The 26,818-nt window shown below is 43.5% G+C and overlaps 1 protein-coding gene across 2 annotated transcripts in view; it reads right to left on the reverse strand.

Moving 5' to 3' along the window:
• Positions 1–26,818, reverse strand: part of XYLT1 (xylosyltransferase 1) — a 151,198-nt gene that overhangs the window by 86,425 nt on the left and 37,955 nt on the right. For both annotated transcript variants that reach the window (XM_088148124.1, XM_088148122.1), the window contains exon 2: positions 4,797–4,835. In XM_088148124.1, the coding sequence (XP_088004250.1) occupies positions 4,797–4,835 (39 nt within the window). The remainder of the gene's footprint in view (positions 1–4,796; positions 4,836–26,818) is intronic.

The following is a 26,818-nucleotide window of genomic DNA, read 5'->3' on the forward strand; positions in this document are numbered from 1 at the left end:
TTCAAGGTCTCCAATCTATCGGCGCCTTGGGCAAAGCCTCATTAACTACAAAACTTGAGGGCTGCCCTAGACAATGAATATTTATGTGCTTGCAAAGTATCTATTTCCTCTTACTTATTCCAACTGGAATGTTTCCAGAACTTGCTTTCTCTTCTGCCATCTTGGAGGGCTGCTTCTCCCACAAAATTCCCATATTGCAAAGGTAACACCCATGTGGATTAGGGTGATTAAATTGATGGAGCATGATTTTGTTTTTGGTCGGGTTTCTTTCTCTAACGAGATGACAGTTGCTTCAGCCATTGTTACAGAATTTCCCTCATTGCCCTGAAGAATTTTAGGTAAGTTATCTTACAACTGTCAGAAAGCTGTAAGTCATCTTATTCCCTGACAAGAATTTGCTACTCAGTGGAAGAATATGTCATCAGAAGGTCACCATCATAAAAGGAAATGAGGACTTGAAGCCACGGGTAATTTTGCAAATATATGAAGAAAAGTGAATATTCTAAAACATTTTAGGTTTTGTTTATTACATTAAATCTTTGGTGAAAGACCATAATAAGGTTTAAAATTAAATATTTATGTGCCCTTGCTCCTTTGGCTGGTCTTCCTGTGCAACTTGGCAGGTTTTCAGCTATAAAATATTGAGGTGTGCCTTCCTGGACTCTACCAAGCATGGTCTTCAACTCAAATGCGTCAATAAGAGTCTAATTTGAGAGGGAAGCAGGTGTGGAAGACCGTGCATTTTGACAACAATGATCTCTCACACTCCAATGTGAAAGTAGGCATTTGAAATTATTTTAAAATTTTCAGGAGGGGAGAAGAGGGCAGGATGCTCCTATGGGTAGAAACAGTTCCACCTACATTTCGCACTATGCTTAGTCCAGAATTACTCTTAACTCCTGCCCAGAATGAGTAGTGATGACTTCTGGGCATGTAGATATGTGAAAGAAGCCATGCTTTCTATCAGAAAACTTCTATATTTTGTTCTACCTCTTCTCAGTCAACTGGATGGAGAACTGGCTTCAGAATTTTTTTTTAAAGGGAAAATAGAATTTCAAAGACATTTGCACCAGTGGAATGCATGGTTCCTGCCCTTCTTTAATGAATGAAATAGTCAAGAGGTATGTGTGAATGTCCAGCCCATTCTACAGCAGAGTGCAAGCTTTCTTCCTGACCTTCCATTCATTCTCAGAGAACCTTCATTATTCCTCCCTTGGGGATTTTTCAGATTGGAAAGTCCTGGGCAACCAAGGAAGGAAAACACCCCCACCTGGAGTAGCATTCTCTGCTACCACCACCAATAAGTTGACTTTCCTCAAATAGTTAAAAAGTGGTTGTTCTCCCAAGCCTTGGGGTAGGATGGTGGTTAACCCCCTTTGATTTTATTTTTGTTTTGTCTTCTGGCCAGCTGTCTTCTTTTTTCTCTGATACATGTTCTTTTCTTTTACATTTCTTTCCACATTTTAAATTGTAAGCCGCCCAAATTTCCCGTGGAGTCGGGCAGCCTCGAAATTGAAATAATAAATAAAATCAACTTGCAAAGGCCATCCAAAGACATTCCCAAGGGCCTTGAGTACAAGGTTAAAAAAACAGAAGCCTCTTTCCCAAGGAAAGGTAACTGTTGAGGTGTTTTAAGATGGATTTTGGAATAGGTTAGAGCAGTTGAGTTTCACAGTACAATGTGTCTGCAGAGGAATGTTGGGCATAGGAGATGTCTAAGTTCTTCCCTCCAGCTTCAACCTTCATGATTTCTACACTTCCATGAAATCCCAAGGGAAAACGTCAAGAGGGAACATATCTTTTTCTGATATGAAAGCGCTGTGCTATCAGGGATGGAAAGCACCAGAACCAGCAGTAACGTACCAATCATTGCTCCCAACAGTACAATAAGCTCAGAAATACCAGTAAAGGAAATTAGAAAGAAATCCCCAAATGCCCAGGAATAAAACAGGGACAGAAGACTTCTACAAAACTGCAGTGCAAGATTTTGGAACTTAGTTTCCATCTCTCCCCAGGCATCTAACTTTCCCGGATGGCATCTCCAGACGTCCAACTTTCCATAGTCAAGCTGAATTCATGGAACAAACAAACTGCAGATGCTCCTTCAGTAATGTATCATGAGATTTAAACCAGGAACTCTCAAAATTACTTCATTCTAGCAAGACGAAGTTGGAAGACGTGAGTTTTTGTCTTGTCCCATCTCTTTTTCTGACTAATTCAAATGAAAGAAGCCAAAGAATTCCACAGGAATTAGGTGGCGAGCAGAATCATTGGAGAAACCTGAGAAATCTGCAGCAATGAGCTGGCTTGTTCACTGGAAGCCAACATCCTTGGAAAACCTGGCTTCCAGCATCACAAGAACTCCCCCATTCTTGGAATAATTACAGGCTGCAACCTTGCTATTATGAATTACCTTTCAATGAACCATTTTAATCGGTCTTCATGACTCAGCCTCCTGAAAGTTGTTGATTATTACTTAATTACAGACGCCTGGCTGCTTTGTTCTACGTATTGGGCTATTAGCAGAGAATTGTTCTTTTTTTTGCCATTGAATTTGACATGACTGTTGCATTTGCCTGAACCGGTGTAAATCGACCTCAGCCCAACCATAAAAAGAGAAAGGAGGTCTATAAAAATGGGACATATGTCCCATCTCAATGCCAAGGTTGCTCTGATTAAGCCTCCAAGCTGCAAGCTATAAAAATGAATATATAAAATGCCATTTCTGGTTCCTTGCTCTATTGCAACCCCGTCCCCTTGAAACCAAACAGCCAAATGAAGGCGGAATGATCCCCATTCAGCTTCATCCCTCGCTCTCATCGGAACCTAAACTCGTGTCTTCATTCAGAATTGGGGAGTTTGCGAGCAGTTTATTCAGCATGTGGAAAATACAAATCTCCTCCCCAAAGTGTCAGCGAGTTTATTGGCTGATTGACTTGATGAGGAGCACACTTAGCAAGGAAGTACAGGCTGTATAGGAAAGCCACGTTAGTCTATGAAAGTGTTTCTCAACCTCAGCAAGTTTAAGATGTATGGACTTCAACTCCCAGAATTCTGCATTCATGCTGGCTGGGGGAATTCTGGGAGTTGAAGTCCATACATCTTAAACTTGCTGAGGTTGAGAAACACTGGTCTATAGTAATGAAAAATCTGGTAGCATATTAGCTTTTGTGAGCAAGCTGATGCCTTTTCATAACATTTGTTAGTCAGAGAAAGGGCTACCAGTCCTCCAAATTCTTTATGTACAAGGTGGACACCTTCTGGATCAAAGGGGACAAGTTAGTGGGGCAGAGCCGTGATTTTTATACACCCTTGATAGATAAATGGGAAACTGCAGGCTTTCAGCTTGACAGTTCGGGTCTTTTAAAGTATTGTTGTCGTTTTTACATGCACATCTTCTACTTCTACCTAGATACTTCTGAAGGGGAACAGAGGCCCTTGGCTTCCACCCATGATCCCAGCTTGCAGTCATCACTAATGACCATATAATCATATGAACAAGAGACACTTCACAAAGCATGCGGTTTGCTTCCCAGATGGAAAGACCACAGTTGTGAAGGAACTCACTAATTTCCACTAACGCTAAGCATTTCCACATGGTTTTTTTGTTTTAATCATTCTCTTTCACTGTGATGGCCAGGAAATTGCTTTTGAATTTTAGTACCTACCCAGGGAAAGAAACATTTGGTGCAACCTTTATGGGTTTGGTGTGAAATTCTTGCAATTCTCTACTTCTAAGGTACAGGGAGAAACATGTCTCAACACTGTATATTTCATTGTGGAATTATTTTTTCTTCCCAGAGATCTGGAGAGCTCTCTCCCACCTTAATTAAATCCCAAGAGAAGCTGTCACTTTCTCTCGTAGAATTTTTGTCAGGCCCCGATGTGTGGGCAACAGAGTGATTGCACGATGATGGTGAGATGTATAGCAGAGAAAGTTGAAGAATGTCACACTCTAAAGCCCTCTGTGTTTGTGTATGAGTGCACACGTGTCGTCTTTTGCCGTAAAATCAACTTCCCGTGCCTCCACTGAAACCCATTCTATTCGATCCAATGGGAAAGCATCACGATACCTCCTGTGGGATATTCTTAGGGTCACCATGGAGGCTTCAAGGTGATGGAGATCCGTAACACTGAAAGGTCAAAAGAGTAACTTGGAGATATTCTAAAGTCAAAATAAGGTAGAAAAGCAGGTACTTCTTTTGTAAAGGAAGATTACTTATGGAGAAATTAGGAGTTGGGTTTTGGCCCCGACTACCATATTCAGGGCCTTAGAAAGACAAAGGAGCGCTTTATGACCGATCAGCCCAACTAAAATTGTAGGATAAGCAATATTTTGAGAAATCTAACTGCTGGAAAAATTACTTGATTTCTTTGATATCATGAATGCTAGGGAAGTGATTACCTTTGTAGCATCCTGGGACCCTAATAACAGGAAGGAAAATGAATGTCATGGAGCTATAGATTAAAGCCGTCTATTGGTGACTTTTCAAACTTTCTCCAACATTGCGATCTTGTCAGCATCCATCATGATATCCCATGCTCTTAAAAAACTAAAAAGGTTTTCAGAGAAAGCCTGCGAAAGGCAGACGAGCACCGTCTTTCTGATGCACCATCTGCCAGGGCGAGGAGAAGCGGCAGAGTAGAAATGGGTGGCTTTCCATCCATGGTGGAGATGGGATCCTCAGTTTTGACAAAACATACATTTTGCAAATGTGAGGAAAGTCTTCACCAAAACATCCTGCCATCTGAACAACATTTTTTCTTTTTTTACAATATGCAAATCAAATACTCACCTGAGCTTCAAAGCCTTTGTAAGGGTTCAGAGGTTGATCCTGTAAAAAGAACACAAAAAGTTGATTAATTTCAAAAGATTGACTGGTAAATAGAGACTGAACTATCAGTTATTTAGGGATCTCTACAGTCAATGAATACTGTTCAACCAGCTGTTCTCCAGACTATATATAAAATCAGTTCAGGAAACTGAACAAGGAAAAACAATATAAAGCCAACAGTAGAATTAGCCATCTGGACAAAATAAAAATCAAGAGCTACCGCACTAATGGCCGAAAATAGACTGAAAAATCACAAGAATAAAGCAGTAACAAATTCGTAAAGTTCTGGAACACGAAACGTCTTGTACAGTTCCTGAGAAAATAAAATAGTTTACTGGATGTCAAACAGCCCGAAAGCATAAGAACCAGGTGAGGCTCTTTGGGACACATAATCTGTAGCTGAGATGTTCCAACCAAGATGGCCCTTTCTTCCGTATGACAGTCACCTCTATTGGATGGAGGATCTGGAGGAGGACCTCAAGTGAAGCTTTTGGGATATTCCTAAAACTCAGAGAGTTTAGGCCTCATAGCAGAGATTTTAAAAAAAAAAATTAAAAACATTTTGCAAGACCCCTTAAAATGCTAAATGAACTTGTGTGGCTCTCATGAATCAAACCGACCATTTCACTGAGGTTAGGGATGGGCAAGAAATGAATATACAGCTTAGTTTTAGTAACGGCATTGTAACCAGGAGATCTCAAACTCTGCAGTCTGTCCCAAACTGCCACAACTGAAACCTGGAATGACAGTGTTCCCGCTTGGACCGTGCAAGCCGAATGAGGCTTTTAAAAACCTGCAACACCCCTTCCCACTTCTGTTCTGACCTGCGGCAGCATAATTCCTGCATTATAGGTAAAAGCTAGCCCTTCCGATTTGGTGGTGAAACAAACATACTTCATCTCAGCCATTCCCCGTTCACAATCCAGCAGCTCTCTTTTCCATTAAGGGAAACTTTCAGGCCATTTTTAAAGCCCAGCCCCACACGTAATGCACCGCAATCATTCAGGTTATCGGGGGCGGGGGGGGGGGGAGAGAATAATTGTTTCAAACCCATTTGTGAAAAAGGGACCGTTTTCTCTGCCAGGCCAAGTCAGGAGATTCCTGAACCCAATCTGATTCCTAATGCAGAACAAAATACAGTGGTACCTCGGGTTACGAACTTGCCTCTACTTATGAACCAGATCCGCGGCCATTTTCCCTGCTGCCACGCAGTCGCGGCTTCCTGTGGGCGAGGTCGCGGTAGCAAGGAGACGTTTGGTGAGGCTTGTGGTGTGTTTTGTGGTGTTTTGCGAAGGTTTTTGGTGTGCGTGTTAGCATGGCTCCAAAGAAAATGCAGAGCAGGCTTGGCAGGAGTCAGGCTCTGAAGAGAAAATTGCCTTGGGTTGCGACCAAATTCGGAAGGCGGAACGGATTAACTGGATTTACATTGAACCCTATGGGAAACTTTACCTTGACTTGAGACCAACTCGAGTTGCAACCAGAGTCACGGAACGGATTAAGTTCGTATCCCGAGGTACCACTGTACAACACTGGTGGATTCTTAAGGAACGAGTCCTTCTTTAAAAGCAAGAAGCCCAGAAAAAAAATTCTATTGCCCATTCTGCAGGAAGTGAACTGGGGCATTCAGCTTCCCCTGGAGTTTGTAATGGCACTAATCAGCAGCCACTGGTATTGGTATTTCCTTAATCCAAACTCTGCCAAAAAGAGCATGTAAAGGTACGCTACTAAAAGTTGAGTACAGACAGTGGCAGTTACATTTTTGAAAAAGAGCTTACGCCGGGGGAAATGAGCATTTCCAAAATAAGCATTGATGAAATGTGCAGATGGAAAAGGAAAGCAAATGTTGGCATGAAGGCGTCTTTCAAGACGTGCATGAAATTGGCTGGTTTTTTAAAATCGGTAAATAGGACATTGAATATTATTCTATGAACATGGACATAACTCTTTGCAATCCCTGCGTCCTTAGAAGCAAAACCAAATGATTCAGAAAACAAAATCTGGAAAGGTTGGATACAGAGGACTTTTACCATCATTAACAGAGCGGGCAGATGTACGTTTTTCAAATAAGTAATGAGGCATATTTTTATACACCAGAAACAAAATTACAAATACCGTGACACTTGTCCCACTTTCTGTAATCCTTGACTTAAATGAAACTCCAGGTCAGCGATGCTCCCGCATTTGCCCATTATAGCATGTCCTTGGGATACGGTACAATTCTTATCTGCCAATTTATTTGGCTCCCCAAGTGGAAGATTATTAAACAATCCCAACTGTTTCAGCAATCTGCGCACAGACAATCTCCAACTACTACGAGCACAACAGCTACAGTCCTCATCCTGCCCTCTCTCCTGCTACCTCTTCAATGAGGAATCTATTTCCCACTTCGGATTTTAATTAAAATTAAGAATTCCAACAGTCTTGGAACTGTAGTTGATGGCAGGCTGAATAGATGAGTCAACAATGTGACAGGACTGCTAAAAAGACAATGGCAGTTTTGAGCCGGGGGAAGAGAAGGACGGTTTCCAAATCTTGGGTAGCAATTGGTCCATTGTATATCACGTACGTCAGGTGCTACCTCATGTATTTGGCCCAATTCTGGGTGTTACGTTTTAAGAAAGATTCAGAGAAACTGGGATGGGTGCAGAAAAGGGCAACGCTCATTAGGGAATTGGATAGCCTTCTAAATTCCTGAAAGAACGACACGCCGAAGGTTGAAAAATTATTTCAATTATTCAAGAACCCAAGACATGGAATAACGGAGGGCAGATTCAGCTTGACACTGCCTACAGGAAAAGCACTTTGATAGGGGAGGAGTTCGTCCAGTACTTTCCTTTCTTGAGACGGGTTCAAGCGAGGGGTTGAGAAGGGCTGGGTTAATTTGGATTAGTGCACTTTGACCACAAGGAGAGTTGGACTCAACAGATACTTCCTACTCTGATTTTTATGACTAATCAATGTCGGAAGCATCTGGTCTCTTTTATCTGACGTGCGTTTCGAGCAAAAGCTGCAGGAAATAGACACAAATCCAATCAGCCTGTTTTTCCATTTGGCTCAGCACAATTTATTGCCGATGGTGGGCTGCCTGGGTCTGCACCCCAGTGACCTTGTGATCCCTAATTCCCTCTCAGCGATCACCCCCGAATTCGGCCAAAATAGGGCAGGCATTTCTCAGAGTCCAACTTCCTGACCATACAGCATCCTAATTTAATGGGAGCAAAAGAAACCACTTCATTTGAATTCAACGCAAGTTTGTTCAACCAAGCCTGGCCATTTTTTGCTCTGGTCCTGCCCACTTCTCCTGGCTCCATTCCCCACTTTCAGTGCTGCATTCATCATCATTTGCAACATGTCAGTACCCTTCTCTCTAAAAATGGTAGGTTTTCCCCAGTCTTGGTGATTTCGAGAGTGGAAACCGAATTCTACCCTCCTACCCCAATCATCTCTAATATCATCTATGTAGGACCGTGAGGGAGCAGCCTTTAATCCCAATAATACAATATTATATGCAGGCTGTAATTTTTGTTTTGCTTTGTTTGTCCTTGATAGCCCCAAATGGTCCTGCCAACCACGACTGCTAAAAGAATCGTGGCATGATTTTCTGTGGTTTTGAAACAGAAAGCACCCAGACATTTTCCTGCAAGCGTGAACACAACATCACAAACCCCAAAGAAAAACTTGAATCCCTCCCTACTGAAAACAGAAATATAATAAAAATGCAGCTTTTGTAAAGAAGGAGGGGAAAAAATCAGACTCTTTGGGGTTGACCTCCATGCTCAATGACTTCACCATGTAATTTTCGTGGACGCATAGAGCAGCCAGCATCAGTTCTTCCAGACACTTACAAGCCTACGCATGGTTCCCAACCAACCAAAGGTTCCTCCTCCTCTGTGCCACATGTGAAGTATGGACACAATATCCAAATCAGACCTACATTTATAAAATCAACAAATATTGAACCAGAGGAAACCTGGCCCATCAACCACACCCTGTTGATACTGGTTCCACTGGAGTGCTAAGCCCAGGATGAAACCCAATTTGCTTTTATTCTCCATTGCCTATATGTCTATAAGAAGCTGCCTTTTACAGCCTCGATCATTGTTTTGCTTGTTTTATGCCCGAACTGGGATTTGAAAAAATGCATTCGGTGTTGAAATCGTGAAAGGCCATTGAAAAGAGCTGACATTGAAAATTGCGCATGGCTTCTGGCAGCAAACTCGCCCTGCCAGAGGAGAAATAATTAAATCATTTGCTAGACCAGGTATCACCGCTACATTAGTAAGATAAACTTGTCAGAAACTATTCACTGTTAATTTGAGGCTGAACTTGGAGCCAAGAAAGTGATTTGTACAATCTGCTCCAATGTTCCCTGTAGAAGCTTCGCAAGCCGATGAAGAAGAAGCTTGTGAAATCGAACAATTCCTAGTACCAAATGCTACCACAGCAAACATTTCCTGACAAATGCCCTACGTATCTTCATTTAGGGGCCAAAACTCCTCTGTGTCCAAAGTATTTGGAGGATGTGTTGGTCAGAATCAGCTCTATGGTAGGTATATTTAAGCTGCTCCATCAGAAGGCTCTCCAACACTTGCCTTGGACATTTAATACTGAAAGCCAGCTTGCCACCCTAAGAAGTGGATTCTCCCCTCCAAACTGAACAAGGTTGGGCTGGATTAGGACCTAGATAGGAGACAATGAAGAAATGCTAGGTCTGTAGGTTAGATAGGGACTAAGAAATTCTGGGAAAAGACTGTGCACCCACTTCTGTGCTACTACCATGAAAATTACTTAAATGTGTTGATGTCAACAGGAGTCATGCCTATTCAAGGAAATCTTTACTTTTACTTTAGCACCAGGAAGTTGAGGTTACTTGAACGATCATTCATAATGGGGCCTCCCTTCTCATAGACAGGACCATCTATGGTGTCACCACAGACAAAATGGGGAGGAGATGCAGTGTTGGGGATCACTTTTTCTCCCTTTACATGTATGAGATAGATTCCTCCATACTCGTGCTTAGAAAGAGTTACTTAGAAAACTTCACAGATTGTATCATATTACTGTATAATCGCTTTCACCTTTAAATCTATTGTATTACAACTTGTAACACTTAAGATAAAGAGAATGACAAATACTTCCTAGTCCAAAACCTGCAGAGGGGAGGATCAGCAGTGACATGCTAAAGATGACATGCTTGGGATACTTTTGGCAGACAGACAACTCTCTGAATTGTGACCAAGTCACTGATAAGAAGTCCCACCAAACCATCTCCAGATCTTGTGCTATTTATACTCCTCACATTCTGAAAACGTATAAAAAGTGGCAAGAGAACCTAAACATTTTGAACCTTGGCATCAACCTGAAGATGTGGGGAGGTACTACCAGCAGCTAGCTGGCTTCAAAGGGTCCATCTGTCTTCGAATCCCAGAACCTAATGGTAACCAGCTGGCCACTCGTGCCAACACACCAACCATCACAGCTGGCTATTTTGGAAGCATAAAGTATTAGACTTAGTGTCTGAATTCATTTCCTCCCTCTCTTTCTCTCCATTGTTCTTTCTCTTGGATAGTGTCTTTACTTTTTTGTTAAAATCCATCAAGATATATTTAATCTGTAAGCAGCTCTGAGGGAGGGTGGTGGGAAGGAATCCTCCAGGGTATGTCACTAACATAGTTCCTGACAGAAGAAAGATTCCTTGCCTTCTGTCCACCCAACTTCTCAATGACTGGGTTTATTTAATATGCTAAGCCACAAACAAACCACATTTTAGCTTACAGCTTGTGGAAACAAGACAGATTTTGGCAAGGGCTTCCAAGAGGACTTTCCAATCTCCATCTCCTTAAGACACCAAGGGAGAGAAGAGGTTGTAGACCACTGGGAGAACAGGATCTTTCCATGCAGGAGATCTCCAGTTGAATCCCAGACCGGACACAAAACCCTTGTCAGATATGGCTAGCTGGTGGCTGTGTCCCCCTAAGACACACAAAGCAAGGAACGGCTTTTACTCCTTATTCCGAGTTGGATTTGGTTTAATTCTGCCTCATTTTCTGTGGCTTAGCATTTGTGTTTGGATTCAGCCCATTTGCTTTATGATTCAGTGTACTATGTGGAGCCTGTAAAGAGGGTTCATCCATATTTAGGTAAGCAGGTTGTGTGAATGAAGCCAGGGTTGGTCAGCTGCTGCTTTTTTCCCCGAACAAAACACTGGCAATGGAAAACATCCCATTTCCTCCAGTCTCCTTAGGAAGAGTGATTTAATTTTGCTTCTGCCCTCTGTTTTCTCCCACCGGTAAGAAAAGAATTAAATAAGTTGGCTAAGGCGCCACCGGGCTGCATGTGTAGAAGACCCTACCCAGTGGCTGCGTTGAGTGCAGATAGCTTTTTAGCCCTAAACTGTGGATTTTGTTATTTACCTTTTTCTATGGTTTTTTATGCTTTTTCTATGTTTTAAGATGGCCCTTTGTTCTTCGGTGGTTTTTCAATTGTGCCCAGAGTCATATGTTTGAGAAGGGTGGCTGTATAAATCGAAATAATAAATAAATAAGGGGAAACAAGTTCATGTGAAAGATGAACTACACAACCCCAAAAAATCTCTCCTCCTCCTCCTCCTCCTCCTCCCTAGCCCTAGCCCTCAATGAAAGGCAGATGGCCAACGGTTGGCAAGAGCGTTGGCCCCTTACATACAAAACCTGCTCTATTTAAAATCTCTGGCATGCCCACCGCAGCTCCAACCTCCTGTTTGCCCAACTGACAAAGACTGAGCAAGAATATAATTCCGCCACTTCTTAAAAAAGCAAATCAGGTCTCCCTCCCCACTCTAAAAAAAAAGAAAAAGAAAAACCTCCTACAAACACTGAGAATAGCTCCCTTTTCCTACTTCCTCGGACGCCCTCCTGTCGTTTTGCGGCAGGGGAATACTCACAAAATGTGGCCTGGCCAGCTAGTGCCATATGACTTCCTGACTAATGCGCTAAACGCTCCTGGGCTGAGAACTCAGTCTCTGGAAAGGCTCCTGAGCTATCAGGTCTGCTGAGGCTCAGGAAAACGGGGCATGGCTCCAGCATGGTCAGTGCTTTGCGTTACTGTTCAGTGTGTCTTGGAAATAAAAGGAGGTCTTATTCCTGCCAGGAGTAGGGAGGCTGAAATGAAAGGCGGGAGGAAAAAAGGAGGTTCTGGCATACAGCGTATTCTCCAACACGATTGGTGGGGAAGAACAAATGTTTGACCGATACAACGGGGGCCTTTTGGGTTTTAAAATCCCTCTCCTCGACGTTGATTGCAACCCGTTAATTTCCAAAAGAGAATCACTTGGCATCAGGAAACTGAAAGGCAGAAGCCTGCCATGAGCTGACAAAGCCCAGCAGATGAAAGCAAAAGCTGTACTAAAATCTGCTTTGGATCGTCTCAGTGGCTTTCTTTCCCTGCCAAATAGGTTTCTGTTTTTCTGCTTTATTCTCGGGTGGCTTGAGAATTGCTTTCAGATTCCTCTCGGTAGGGATTTCAGCTCACTTTGCTGCTGGAAGAGGCATAGACCAGGCTATCGCTGTTTCCACACACACCCCGCCCCACATCTTTTCATTGCTCTGAAGCTTTCTTGGTTGCTCGCCCTTCCCCAGTTGCAAATCCCAAAGTGAAGTTTTCACATGAAGCTTTCCCTTGGGATTTAATGGAAGCATAGGGAACAACAACTGGACCGAGGACTGTATCATGAAATGCAGGATGTTCACACAACCTCCCTTACCCTCCTTGTCACGAAGTAAACTCCAAAACATCATGTTCTTCCTTTCAAAGGAATATCTAAAGCCAATTCTCTTTCTTCAAACTGAATGAGAACTAGCAAGGAAGAAAAGGACAGGACAATCTCTCTGACCAGAGCTAGTACAATTTGACCAAATCTAGACATTTCATATTCTTTCTCATTTCCCCGGCCATCAAATTTGTCCTGACTCTATTTTGCAAGTTCAAATCAGTCCAAGGTTTGCTGAGTTTTTTTTAAAAAAAAAATAAAAAAGCAATCCTAAAAATCTGAAATGGTTTTGACACAGCATCTTAATCAGGTTAACAAAACAATGTATACATTTTCAAGCTTTCAAGTACTTTCCATCAGGCAAGATGGTGAAAAATCCAGCAAACTATTCCCCCACCCTGTATTTTTCCTACACTTTTTAAATTTTATTTTTACTTATCTTGTCTGACAAAAAGTTCTTGGAAATGCAAAAGGTTGCGTGGGTGTTTTGTAAACCTCATCAAGCCTGATAAAGAGATTGCACTGATTTCAACATTAGTCATGAAAACTATTCTCTTTAAACCTTTGCAATTTGGTTACTGCACCACTTGGCCTATAAAGATATATCAACAGAGACCTCTCTTTACATTCTTCAACACACCGACAGAGGAAACCTCCTTTAAAACCCTATAACAATTCTATCAGCCCATCTCAGTATCTGGAAAACACCGAACTAGGAATCCAAATTTCAAATAACAATCATATCTTTAAAAAAGACAAATGTTTCATTGTTCGGCCAATGTAAGTTATTCACCTTGGACACTGATCAGGAGATTGGAAATCAAGTAAGCAAGAAAGAGAATGGAAGATGCTAATGAACACTAAAGTCCACAGGAGTTTTGATTTAGAAAAAAATCTAAAAATGAAGAGCTACAGATAAAAAAACGAGCTACAAAGGAGCTGGTTACTAAAGCTTGTATGCTCCTGGAGGCTTCAACCCGCGTGCTTTTAAGACAGCTTTCCTAATCATGTGATCTTCCAGATGGGCTAGATTTCAACTATGAGCCCTAGGGAGAACAGTGAGACTTAGCGATTCTAAGAATTAAGGCTAAACATGTTTAGAGGCCACTAAGTTAGGGAAAATATACGCTAATTTGGTGTAATGGTTAAATAGGCCAGTGTGATGGAATGGACTTATGAAGACCATGCTCAGGGAGATAAGCATGTTCTTAGCCCCCAACAGGAGCGTGGGAAGTTCAAGAAGATTGAGGCTGGCACCTCCCTAAGGAATTCATGGTGTTGTGGCTGGCTGGCTGGCTTGGGAACTTGGATTCAGTCTGGGGAGATTCTGTCTTGGGGTGGAAGCTAATAAACGCAACAGAACTGTATTTGCATTGTCTCTTGGAGTTCTTTGGGCTGAACCTGACAGCCAGGCTAGAAACTGGGAAACGATGAGTTCTAGTCCTGTCTAAAGCATGAGAATCAGCTGGGTGACCTTGGGCCAGTCCCAGTCTTGGGAAGGAGGCGGCAAGGGCAAACTACTTCCAAAAATTTTCCCAAGAAAACTTCAGGGACTAGTCCAGGCAGTCACCAGGTTGGGAAGGCCTTCTTAGCAGAAAGCTCCAGTTATGTCTATGTTGCAGCTTTCAAAAGCACGTTGGAGCAGGACCAGAGAGACATACGTAGAAGTCCCCATTGGCCCTCAGAGCTCACTGGATCAGCTGCTATCCCTCAATTCAACTCTCTCAGGGGATCACTGTTGCAAGGGCAGAGAGAGGAGAAGTGGCCTTGAGCGACTTTGAGCAATGCAAGCGTCAGCAGGTTAAACGTGAAGCAAAAGTAAAGTCAATTTCAAGTCCAGCTCAACTCCATGCAGATTTCTGGCCATAAGAAGGCAGTGGTTTGCCATGACTTTCTTTCAGGAACTTTAAAAAATCTCCCTGTATCGTTTACAGTCCTAGGAAGACCCGGATTAGCTTTTTGGAGCTCAGCTAAGGTCAGCTAAGGAAAAATCATCTGGAATGCAAGACTCTCCCACTCAAAAAAGACTAAGCAGAAACAGCACCTCGGCTTCCGTTGCCAGATTTTCAGAGAATCGAAGACCACCTTCTCTTTTTAAAAGCACATATTTGGGAGAAAGAATGCTTTTTCAGCCTTTAGCCGCTGCCTCCTCGGTCCGGATCAGACCTCTTAGGGCAGCACTTTGCAGAAAGGAGGAAAACCTTCTGCAAACCAACGTAATTCCAGACAAGGGAAGGGATTCGAGCCAAAATTAGAACTGAGGAGGAAGAATCCATGAGAACGACATCATCCGGAACCAATTTTTTTTTAGCTTTCCTTGCCTCCGGTAGGATTGGAAGCAGCAGAAGGTATTATAAAATTAGTTTTTAGGATCAGGCCCCAGGGAACCACCGTAAGGGTCTGTGGGAATGCCCTTGGGAGACGGGAGGGAGAGCCTCAGACTGGACAACCGGCAAGTAAAAGGGGTCTCAGCCCACAAAAGGAGAGCGGACGTGGGAAGCATTTCAGAAGGGACTCTGCCCATTTTCTGGAGAGTAAAAGGAAAGGAGGGGAGAAAGACGTTCAGACTTGCAAGATTCTGTTAATGTAACCTTACTAGTACTCCTGGTTGTGCTTCTTGTCTGGAGTAACTCCAAGGGCTAACAGCCACGGAGCAAAAGCCAGGATTTGGGCACACGCATGAGAAAGCATGATTGCTCGCACTTATGGGCTGAGCAACCAGCAAATGGAAGAGAAGCATCTTGAGGTTGTTTCTTGACCACACCAGCCACTGTTTTAGTTATTGGCCTGTTCATTTTACTGAATGTTTAGTTAGTTGTTGATTTTACTGAATATTTATTTATTTAAAACATTTACAGAGCTGTCCATCTTATATCGAATTCTGGGCGGCTCCCAACCCAGAGTTAAAACAACATCAATAACAGAACAACACAATACATACGTATACCTATTAAAAACCACAAACATTAAAAACCTGGCATCAAGTTAAGCTTTCACATGCAGTCCATCGCTAACCCCTCTCGTCCATCTCACCCTACCCCAGCGCTGGGGGGGGAGGGGGGGAAAGCCTGGTTTTAAGTGTTTTGCAGAAGCCTAGGAGGGTGGGGGCCTGCCAAATTTCAGGGGGAAGGATGTTCCATAGGGCAGGGGCTGCCACGGAAAAGGCATGCTTCCTAGATCCCACAAGACGGCAATGTTTAAGGGAAGGGACTAGCAGTGTACCCATCCTATGTGATCTGGTAGGATAGGTAGAGGTCCTTAGGGAGAGGTGGTCCTGCAGATAACCTGGCCCTGTGCCATATAGGGTTTCCAAGGTAATAACCAGCACCTCGAATTGCACCCGGAAGGAAACTGGGAGCCAGTGCAGCTCACGCAACAGAGTTGTTACATGGGTGAACTTAGGGGCACCCATCACTGCGTGTCGCTCCATTGTGGACCAGTTGTAGCTTCTGGGTGGCCTTCAAGGGCAGTCCCATGGAGAGCGCACTGCAGTAATCCAAATGGGACGTGACCAAGGCATTATTTAGTTATTCACTTGTTGATTTAACTGAATATTCAGTTCTTGTTGATCTTTGCTGAACGTTTAGTTATTTATCTGTTGATTTTCCTGAATATTTAGTTATGGCCTTGTTGATTTTACTGGGCTCAAGTGCACTCCAGTCACAGCTGACTCCGAGCAGCGTCCATAGCCCCTGGCGGTAATAAAATTAAACAAGGAAGCAATAACCGGCGGTGTCTGCAGGGAAGGCCGGGGGCGAGTGGTGTGTTAAAAGACAAAAGCAGGGCTGGGCTATTGGGGAACAAGCCCCGCCCCTTTTGTACAGGCATCACGGTGTTGGGCGCACGCACCAAAGGGGTGGAACTTGTGTCGCAGCAGCGCAAGGCTCCTTTGGTCACCCGATCCTGTGGATGCTTGATAATAACCACAGTAACAACATCTGTAATAACAATAAAAGGAAAGACATTAAGCCAGTGTTTCTCAACCTTGGCAACTTTAAGATGGGGCTGGCTGGGGAATTCTGGGAGTTGACGTCCACTCATCTTGAAGTTGCCAAGGTTGAGAAACCCTGCATTAAGGAAACACACACGCTGTTATAGGTGTGCTCCATTCTGGCTTTCAGACCCCACTTTCTGGACTGGCAAGGTCTTCGTGGCTTTACTGAAGCCCAAGACCTTGGGGGACAAACTGATCTGGGGGGTTGCTATTTTAGAGAAGGGGAGCAGCAACAGATAAGGCGTTGCAACTCAGCCACATTTAAACGGGATCTCAAGGCCACACAGCAGCCCTATGGGCTGAACTACTGTCCCTTCCCGGAGGCCCAGCCAGATGTTTCAAATTCCCTAACATTTTGTTTTTTTCCTAAGTATGCCAACTCCATATAACATTTATCTCGGGAGCAAACAAACATGGCCACCTGCCCCATCTTTTTCAAGCCTTCCACGGTAGCTCCACAGAGATGACTCCAATCCATCAATGTCTGTGACAGGACCGCTGAGGTTCTGTTAAGGAAACACCGCACCAGATGTTGGTGTTGACGGCATTTACCCCGGCTGGTTCTCCGAGCAATCTGAACTTGCCTGTCACACAAGACCGGGCGTGTTTCCTAAGTGCTTACACAGAGCACCGTCATTAAGAGTTTACATTATTGACTAACAAGCTCATCTTTGCTTTCCGGAGCTGAAACCCAGCACGTTATCCTTATCGTGGGACTTTCCAAAGGACTGGGTTCCTGACTGGCCCTCCCCAACCTGCCGCTCTCCAGAAGAGTTGAGACGACAACTCCCAGGATCCCCACCTGGCATGGCTGATGGGTTGGGAGCTACATCCCAGGCAATCAGCAGGGATGGGATCACTGATTTCAACGTGACCGTAAGTAGAGAAGATATCCGTGAGGTCTCCAACAGGGTGCTCGAGGGCATCAACATCTCTGGGAATATCTCCCTTGGTATTCTCTCCAAATTCTCTGCTCCAGCTAACTAATTGTGTGTATCAATACACACCCACCCATACACGCACACGTTTCATTTTAGAAAAGGTACGCAGGAAAGGAGGGACTTGATGGCCCAGCATCCAGCAACCAATCAGTCTTAGCCCTGGATACCCCTGGCATTGCTAGAAGATGAAAACAGTGAGTAGTTACAATCCATGGTTTCTTTGGTGTCTCCACGCCTCCCCTCTCCCCCAAACCCCATCAAATGCCATCTGGATGTGGAAGAGAACATCTTGTGAGTCTAGAGGCACGAGAGTGAACTGCTTCTAAGGGGGTCTTCTGTGAGGGGCCGCAAGCCATGTTGTATGCGTACCCACAACCTGCTTTCCAAGTTCTGGATCTCCCCACTGGCACAAAACCAGGACTAACGTTAAAGGCAAAAGCTTCCCCACGCAAAAAAGTCAACAGAGGAGATGGAAGAAAACACAGAAACCCTGGAACCCCAACAGGATGAAACAGCCTGGAACGGGGTTCACGTTGTTCCTGTGCTAAGCCAGGATGCGGGTTGTTTGATTTGGGCTTAGCGTGTTGTGCCAACCCAGTATTGCGGATTATTCAAGAAAGCACTGGGCCTAAGAAAGCAAACAGAAGTCATTGTAGCAAAATACGGATTTCCTCTTTTTGCTGCCTCCCTGCAAATACTTTTTATTTCCCTGTACAGACAGCAGCAACTCCCAGGACAGGACAGCCCTTTGTTTCCGTTCCCCAGCCGATATTAGAGAAGTCTTGCTTTATTTTTATTTTTCCACCTCCCCTCCTCCCCTCCTCCCCAGCTGGATTCTGCTTTCAGTTCAGTCTAGCCTGCATCCAAGCCCAGCCATCAGCCAGGTTTGGCTTTCCTAGACTAGGAAATCAGGATAAATGTTCAAAGGCTGACAATTATTTGGGCCGGGTGGAACTCCGAAAGGGGAAGCGGTACAAGGAAACGTCAAGGAGAAAGCTGCTTTGAAGCGAACCACCAAACCTCCTCCTCCCGTGAGCTGGATCAGTGTGGCTGCCCTGCTTTCATTTGGATACTTCTGTGCATGTGCAGAGGACTTTTTTCCACCAGTTTGAAGTGACTGGTTAAATCAAACTGGTCCGCTTTTCTGTTTTGGTTCAAGACATCAAGGTGGAGCGACTTGATCTTCTGAGCCTATCACTGGATCCCTGCAGTGGTTCATATTGAGAGAGAGCAGTGTGTTTCAGCCTTGGCAACTTTAAGACGTGTGGACTTCAACTCCCAGAATTCCCTAGGCAGCCACATCTTAAAGTTGCCAAGGTTGAGAAACACAGATAGAGAAATGCAGAAGTAACCTGGATGCAGGTATGGGTAGCCCCCAGTTTAAAACCTTGGCTGATCTCAAAAAGCTAAGTAGGGTCTGACCTGGTTAGGATTGAGATGGGACCCTACAGGTAGTCCCCAGTTTAAGAACCAATTCCCTTCCCAAGGTCTGTCCTTAAGTTGAATTTGTACGTAAGCCGGAACAGCATTATTGTATAATACTGTATAAGCAGTATTGCATAATGAACTCGAACCATTGTGGATCTAACTTGAATCCTTGTGTATTTATCTTGAACTTTGGTACAATAGGCTCTGTTCTTAACTATGGGTCATCTGTAAACTGGGCATTCTTAATCCAGGGACTACCTGTACGTAGGAATGGTTAAGGGAAAATGAAGAGCGTGACAAAGAAACTCAAAATATCTTGAGTCTGCTTGATGTAAGAGGGGGCAGAGGAAAACTCGGGCAGACTGTTGAGTTTCTATTATTATACCCTACTACAACAAAGTGGAGTTCCAGTCCTGACCTGGTCTGTCTTGGAGGGTTGACATGTCTTGAGATGGGACCAAATAGCTTTGGACAGGCCTAATTCACATGCCACACTTAACTGTGGCTTGCTTTGTTCCCTTTTCTTTCTCAACCCAGCCTCAGTACTGTGTGAACTCAACTATGGAGAAGGTGATGCAATTCAGCACTCCAGCAGAATTTAGGACTATGTTATGATAATATTAGTATCTTCCTGGGGTAGCCAAGTCAGAGGAGATGAAATGCAAATTTTAGCAATGTTTGTGGACCCTGAAATTTAACAACATTTTAGCAGCTGAAAAACAACATCTTTGCCATTGTTGGCCTGTATTTTAAGTGAAACAAAACAAAGAAAAACAGAAATAGAAAGTGATAAAAAAATGCAACAGGAGAACAAGATTATATATATAAAGGTGTCAGCCCTTTGAGGCAGTCCAGACAGGAGACCAAAACCATGAACATTACTTTTATTGTAAGTTTACCGTAACAGAATCTTGCAAGTTTGAAAGGATTTCTCCCCTCCCCTGCCTTTACTTTCCTGAAAACTAGGGAGGGTCCCTTCTGAAATGCTTTCTCCATCCCCATTCCTGCTTTGGACTCAGATTTCTCTTATCGGACCACTGTCTAGGCTGCGGCTCTTCCTCCTGTCTCCCAAGGTTATTCTCACAACCCATTACAAAGGGCTTCTCATACATGTTGACACGTATGTAAAGCTTTACACAACAATTTCAATAAACGGTGACCATATTTCATTGTAATTGTCCAGACACAATCCATAACTGTAAGCAACTCATTCCTAAATTGTACATAACTGAGCAATTCTGGCAAAAGAATGCTTCTTTTCAATGGTGAAGGACTCTTAGCAGTGAGAAGGGTTAAGGGTATTGTAGGAATCAGAGATGCTTCTTATGGGTATTGGCTGACACAGGATTGAAATTAAAAGCCCCCCTTTTTTACAAGTGGCTTTACAATTCATTAAAAAAAAACCCACTAACCAGGAAGTTCTCATATGCAAAATCTTTTTTAAAAACTCTGAATTCCAGCAGCAAGATATCTGAAAGCGCACAGCCTTTTCTTAGCTAATTATCCTGCCAGTAAAGTAATAACTTGTTTATAGATATGTCAATTCAGCTTTTCTTCCTGCTGAACTCCTCGAGAATGTAAAATATCATTCTTGCAAGCAAACGCGAGGCATTTTAATCAATGCTGCCCGATCCTTCCTCAGGGGAGAATTATTTTTAAGCCCATTAGCATGACATATTCTCTCAATGTTTTAAATGGGTTTTTCAACCTACGTTAAAAAAGAAAGAAAAGAAATGGCATAACTTTAGAAAGAAGATAGTATGGGTGGAAAAGCTATGCAGGTAGAAGGATTAATAACAATAATAAGTTATTAAACTTGTATGCCACCAGACTCTCAATGACTCTGGGCTAGAATAAATATTAAAATGGGCAGACCAATCAGACTGTTCTTCCCTGGTCAATGAAACGGCTGCTTATGCTACAGAAAATCCTAATCCAATCAACAAGGGGGAAATCAAAGATTTCCCACCTCCATGGAAATTCCTAATGTCACTATGAGTTGAGGTTTATTCAAAACGTGTGTTCAAACAAAAGCCATTTTGGTCAGCATTGGTCAGTTTGGAAGATCTGGCTACCTTGCAAGACTGATTTTTTGGGGGGGGGTAAGTTGCCCTTTTTCAAACCTTGGGCTTCTCCCAAACTCACCAGTACTGTCCCTCTGTTCCTAAATGGTGCAGCTGTAATTATGATAGGACCAGCGCTTAGGGGACGCATCTGATGAATGGACTAAGATGATGCATGACTTAAAACTAGTTTTAACAGCTTTGGGGCTTATTCACCCACCCGTGTCAGCCTGGAAAAACAGCCCGTTCTGCTTCTTACAGAAAAGCTGGTGAATAGAACTCGCGCACCAAACCCAGCTTCTTAATTTCTCGGAATTCTCCACTCCACCCCATCCATGAAAGGAGCTTCTGTTTTCTCCCTTATTCTGAGAATGCATGAAATTTTATTTCAAATGTTCTTGGTGGAGTTTGAGCTCACTTTACCATTTGGAGGTGCCCGCGGGGGCTTCAGTGGTCTGGGAGAATAACCTTGGGAGACAGGAGGAAAAGCCACAGCCGGGGCAACAGTCAGGCAAGAGATATCTCAGCCCACCAAGGGAATGGGGCCATGGGAAGAGTCTCAGAAGGAACCCTCCCTAGTTTTCTGGAAAGTAAAGGCAGGGGAGGGGAGAAATCCTTTCAGACTTGCAAGAATCTGTTACCGTAACTTTGCAATAAAGATAGTGTCAGGGCTGGTGGTTTCCGTTTCTCGCCTGGACTACCTCAAAGGGCCGACGCTACAGCGAACAATGTTCTTTGCTCTTCTGCATCTCTTCATCCCTGTAACGTCCTTGGCTGCCCCCCTTTCTCCTCTGAAGACCCTACAGGAGATGGTCTCTCCTGAGGTCTACAAACAGCCTCCTGGCCTCTCGGACCATTGGCACCGTGGATCTGAGCCCAACAACTAAACCAAGTGGTTTGTTTAGCTCTGGCTCAATGCAATGTGTGATCCCAGTGATTCTGGTTTGTAAGTTACAGTCTATGGCTTAGCCTGCTACTGTGAGCTCAGCCAGTTCTGGCTTGTTAAGCAAACATGGCTTAGCTTCATCAGGGAGCCAAGTCAGGAATTCAAATGGGGAAACGTCTTCCAGTCTCAATCCGATTCCTTTCACGGATTCTTCAGTATCTTTACTCGACAAGAAGTCCTTTAGGGACCTTATTTCCAATGAGAAAAGTACTATAAACCTCTATGCCTGTTCCTTCCCAAAACACACACACACACACACACACAAACTCCAATTGGCATTGGGCACACTTGATTCTGCAATGAAATGGGTTTAAGGGGAAGAATAGGGGTGGGGGAGACCTAGGAATTTTTTTTTTTTCTGATTATCTTTTGTATGTTTGCAAAAGTTGTGGTGGTTACCTAAAGTCACATGCTCTGAGCCATTTTTGTGATTAGTATACAAAAACTCAACCAAGCAAGTCATGCTTTGCTGCAGTGAGATACCGACGTACGGTAAACCAGAAAGCAAAATGTTTGTGTCCATCTGGAATAAATTCCTCCATCGTGCCACTGGGAGTGGAAAGGGCTGTTTTTGCAGCGTGGGGGGAAAAATGTAGAGTTCTTCCTCTCCCTGGTAGAGTTTTGCTTTGGTTTCATTTCTTGCACTTCTCTTTTCCTGAGCCAAGCAAAATTGTTCTTGCTCTTTTACTATTTTAAGCGAGCTTTTTCGTAAATTGGGAAGAAAAAATGGTATCAAGAAATGACAAAAGAACCAAAGCTAACTTTACTGAGGGGAAATTCCCAAAGAAGGCGCTCTTTCTCAGAAGGTCCAGCAAAAGGGATCAGGTAACAGAGGACGCAGGGAATGGCTTGCAAAATTCTGTTACTTTAGCTCCGTGTTTCTCAAACTTGGCCCTTTCAGACAGGTGGACTTCAACTCCCAGAATCCCCTGGCTGGGGAATTCTGGGAGTTGAAGTCCACATGCCTTAAAGTTGCCAAGTTTGAGAAACACGGCTAGCTGTTACGAGAAAAGAAGTCCTGACCTATATGGCATTAGTTTCTTAGTCTGGTCTACCTTGAGGGGTTGATGTCAATCTTGCAAGTCTGAATGTACTTCTCCTTCCTTTGCTGTGTGTGAACTGGAGTGTGTGTCTCTTGTCTGAGATATTTTCTCAAGTTATTTCCTTCGCCTGGGCTCAAGACCCTCTTATCTGCCTGTTGCCCTGGTAGCGGCCCTTCCTCCTATCCTTCAAGGCCGTTCCCCATGCCTTCTACAGGTACCTTCTAAGCCGAGCCAATGTAAAAATGTAGGAGAGTCACTGATCAGAAGAGCACTTCCAATCAGAAGCCAGCTTACAGGGAAACACATGGACTGTAATGCAAACTTACTCCCAACATTTCATTTTCCTTATTGTTTGAGCACTGGAGGAGAAGGGGAAAGACAACTATGAATATCGATGCATTCAAATCAAGCTTGCACTGACACACTCCCATGAGCGTAAAAAAGGCAGGCAAATTGGTGGAAGGATTAAGCTGTTTCTCCATTCTCTGGAGCAGCGGCTGTCCAGCTCTCTATTGCTAAACTCCAGCAAATAATTCTGGGCTGATTTACAAGGCTAGACCAACAATCTATAGCTGCAATGGTATGTGGGAATGACCTTGAGAGACAGAAGGAAGAGTCGCGGCCTAGACAACGGTCTGATAAACAAAATTTGAGTCTGAAGGTGGTGGGATGGCAAAAGCATCTTAGAAGGGACCCTCCCTAGTTTTGGGGGTACTTTCAGACTTGCAAGATTCTGTTAATGTAACCTTACAATAAATAGAGAGCGAGTACTCCTGGTTGTGCTTCTCGTCTGGACTATCTTGCAAAGCTAACAATAGCTCTGAAGTAGCAATGTATTCTTTACATTTTGGTCCAAGGTACCCCTTTTGTGGCAACTGGGGGAAAAGGACTTTGGGGGAGCTCAGTCCAGAGAGAAAGCATGTAAAGTCCTTTTTCCCAGCTGCTCCAAAAGCCATTCCAGAGCAGAATCCATTGGCTGTCCAGTGATGGAGTCACAAACCCTATCTTCTTCGATGGCTGGTATGGGTCTTCCGGGCTGTCTGTCTACTTCCTTAGCAATTTTCAGCATTTAAAAAATTAGTCCCACTGACACAGGAGCCTCATCTTCTCTCCTCCTCCAGGCCGTTTCATTCCCATTAAGGACAGAGAGATAGGAGGCCCCGTCCCTTGATAACCAGCATGGAAATGTAGACATCTATCAGAAGAAAGACAGGGTCTTCTCCTTCTTCTGCCAATCTTATTAGTAGAAGGCCATTGTACATATATGTATACTTATTAATACTGTAAAGAAGTTAATGGCTCTGATATAGCCATCTGTGAGTCTCTTGATTCCAGTGGGCAACAAGTTGAATAAATAGACGTTAAAAAATTAAACTCAGTGCAATTACCTATACTAAATTCCTGATCTCCTCTAGTGACTAGGTATGTTATATACAAGCTTGCCTTGAACTCTCAGGCATGCTGGAATGAACATGATAAACCATTATTTGAGGTTCTGTTCTGACACTAGTGCACCATGACCACGTTCAACAAGAACGTGGTTCTGATCCCTTTGACGTGAGTACTGAGTACTCTCTCCTGGGACATCCATGCCACCATAGCTTTTTCTGTGCTATGGTACTTAGTGAGTACTTAGAACAACTTGCTTCTTTGAAAGCCAACGGGCACAGAACATGAAGCATCTGCTTTGGAGGAAATGTGAAACAGTCTAGAGTAATATTCTGGATGAATCTGAGATGTTCTTTGAGGGTGAGGGTGATGACTCCATCCTGCACAATCCATTTCTTGTTGGAGTAGGAAAGAAACACCAGATTTGGCCTGGGAGATTTTCAATGAACTACAGTCCTAGCAACAGCCAGGCAGAGCCTTTCCAAACCTGACAGTTCATGTTTTGAACTTCTTATGAAAGGTATCTATTAAAGCAGCAGCCAGCCTCAGTCAACGTTTCCTCTGTGGTCTCCAAGAGACAGAGTCAGATTCTTCTCCATCTGAAAATTAACTTGTATTGCCTAGAGCGAGATGCTGACCCAAGAGGAAAAAAACAAATTAGGTGGCCAAATCAACATGGGGAAGATTGCACCAGGAAAAGCCAAAATGCTTTCAGCCCATCACTTAGATGATGGTCGAATAAGATGGATGGTAGAGAAAATGACCCAAACTGATCTCTCAAACTGAGCACACCAGATGTTACTTTTTCAGGGCTAGTCTCGCACCAATAGCTTAGCAAAGATGCTGAACAATAAAAAGAAAAAGAAAAAAAGGAGGCACTAGGAGGTATCAAAATTAAGTTTCAGCCATTAAAAAATGGTATTTTGTAAAAAAAAAACAAACCCTGTAGAGAGTAAGGAAGATGGACATATGCAAAAACCATTACCTAGGCAAAAGGGGCTAAACCATTTTTTAGGTCCTGAGCGATGAGATAACATTTGGAAGTGACCCAGGCAGATGCCTCCTCCCTGATTCACTGGAGTCCTCATTTAGTGACCACAGTTGGGAGCAGCAACTCAGCCGTTAAGCGAAGCAGTCACTAAGTGAAACTGTGACTGTGCTTATGATCTTCCTTTAGCTTTTCTTTGCTTTACAGACCTGCGAAGGTCATAAATGTGTGGACTGGTCGCAAAATTACTTTTTCATCAGTGTCGTAACTGTGAATGGTTGCTAATCAAGGCAGCTGCTCAATGAGGACTACCTGCATAAGAAGGAAGAGGAAGTGCAGCACAATCAGACTTGCAAGATTCTGTTGTTATAGTCAGTCTCAATACAAGTAATTTTAGCCATACTCTGATTTTCTAGTCTGGTCTACTGAGTGGGGCTGACAAAACCACTGTTTGAAACCAAATTTAAGTTATTAAACTGGCTGGTGAATTCTGGGAGTTGAAGTCTACACATCTTAAAGTTGCCAGGGTTGAGAAACATTGGTCTACACAGTTCAGAACTGTCCACACAGGCTGGAGAGGCAATCTCCACCTGATGGAGCTTCCCCCATCCAGGTGAAAACGGACCACCTTGTTTTCTGCCATTTGGAGAAAAGACTCAACACAATTTAGTGTAAACCCTAAAGTAGGATTAATAAAGCTTTACACAACAGCAACAAACTCCTTCCCCAAATCTCCTAAAAGTTAAGTGTGGTGGTGGCCACCAAGAGATTATCCCAACCGTTTCATTCTGGTTCTGTGTGTATAATCAATTCCATGATTTGCAAACCGTAGGTTGTGCTTGTATAACACATTTAACAGAGTTAAGTAAAGAACTAGTGGCTGCATTCTCAATAGTTATCTTGATTTGCTTGTTCACTGTGTTTGGTGTACCCAGTATTTTTAGTCAGTGTCTTATACAAACCCAACAATGGGTTAAATCAGCAAAGAAGTCTAGCATCACCATAAATATGGCTTATCGTATGGTATGAATCCAACCAGTTGATTTCAGTAAATCAACACCCGTTCTTTCCATAAACCACCATAAAGCACAGCTCAGCATGACGTAAACCAGTGAGCAAGTCCAGTCAATTTCCTATCACTACTGAAGATTCGAAGGCAGAAGCGTGTTTCAAGTGTTACACCTCAGCTGCTCTTCATAGCAGAATCACATTCTCAACCTCAACACCCTCCAGATTTGTAGACTTCAGCTTCCAGAAGTCTCCACAACCGCTATGCTGACTAGAGAATTCTGGGAGTGGAAGTTCACCCACTTGCAATTTGCCCAGGTTGCGAAACGCTGCTTTAGCCGTGAAGCTCAAAATATGACTAAGGCAGACTGACCGTAGCTCAGTTTTATCAGAGAAATTCACAGACTTCCAACTGTAACTGTGAAATGATGAATAC

The sequence above is a fragment of the Python bivittatus genome, unplaced genomic scaffold (genome assembly GCF_059951505.1).
Source record: "Python bivittatus isolate LINGU-HERP-01145 unplaced genomic scaffold, Pbiv_v1 ctg000560_np1212, whole genome shotgun sequence".
Lineage (NCBI taxonomy): Eukaryota > Metazoa > Chordata > Lepidosauria > Squamata > Pythonidae > Python > Python bivittatus.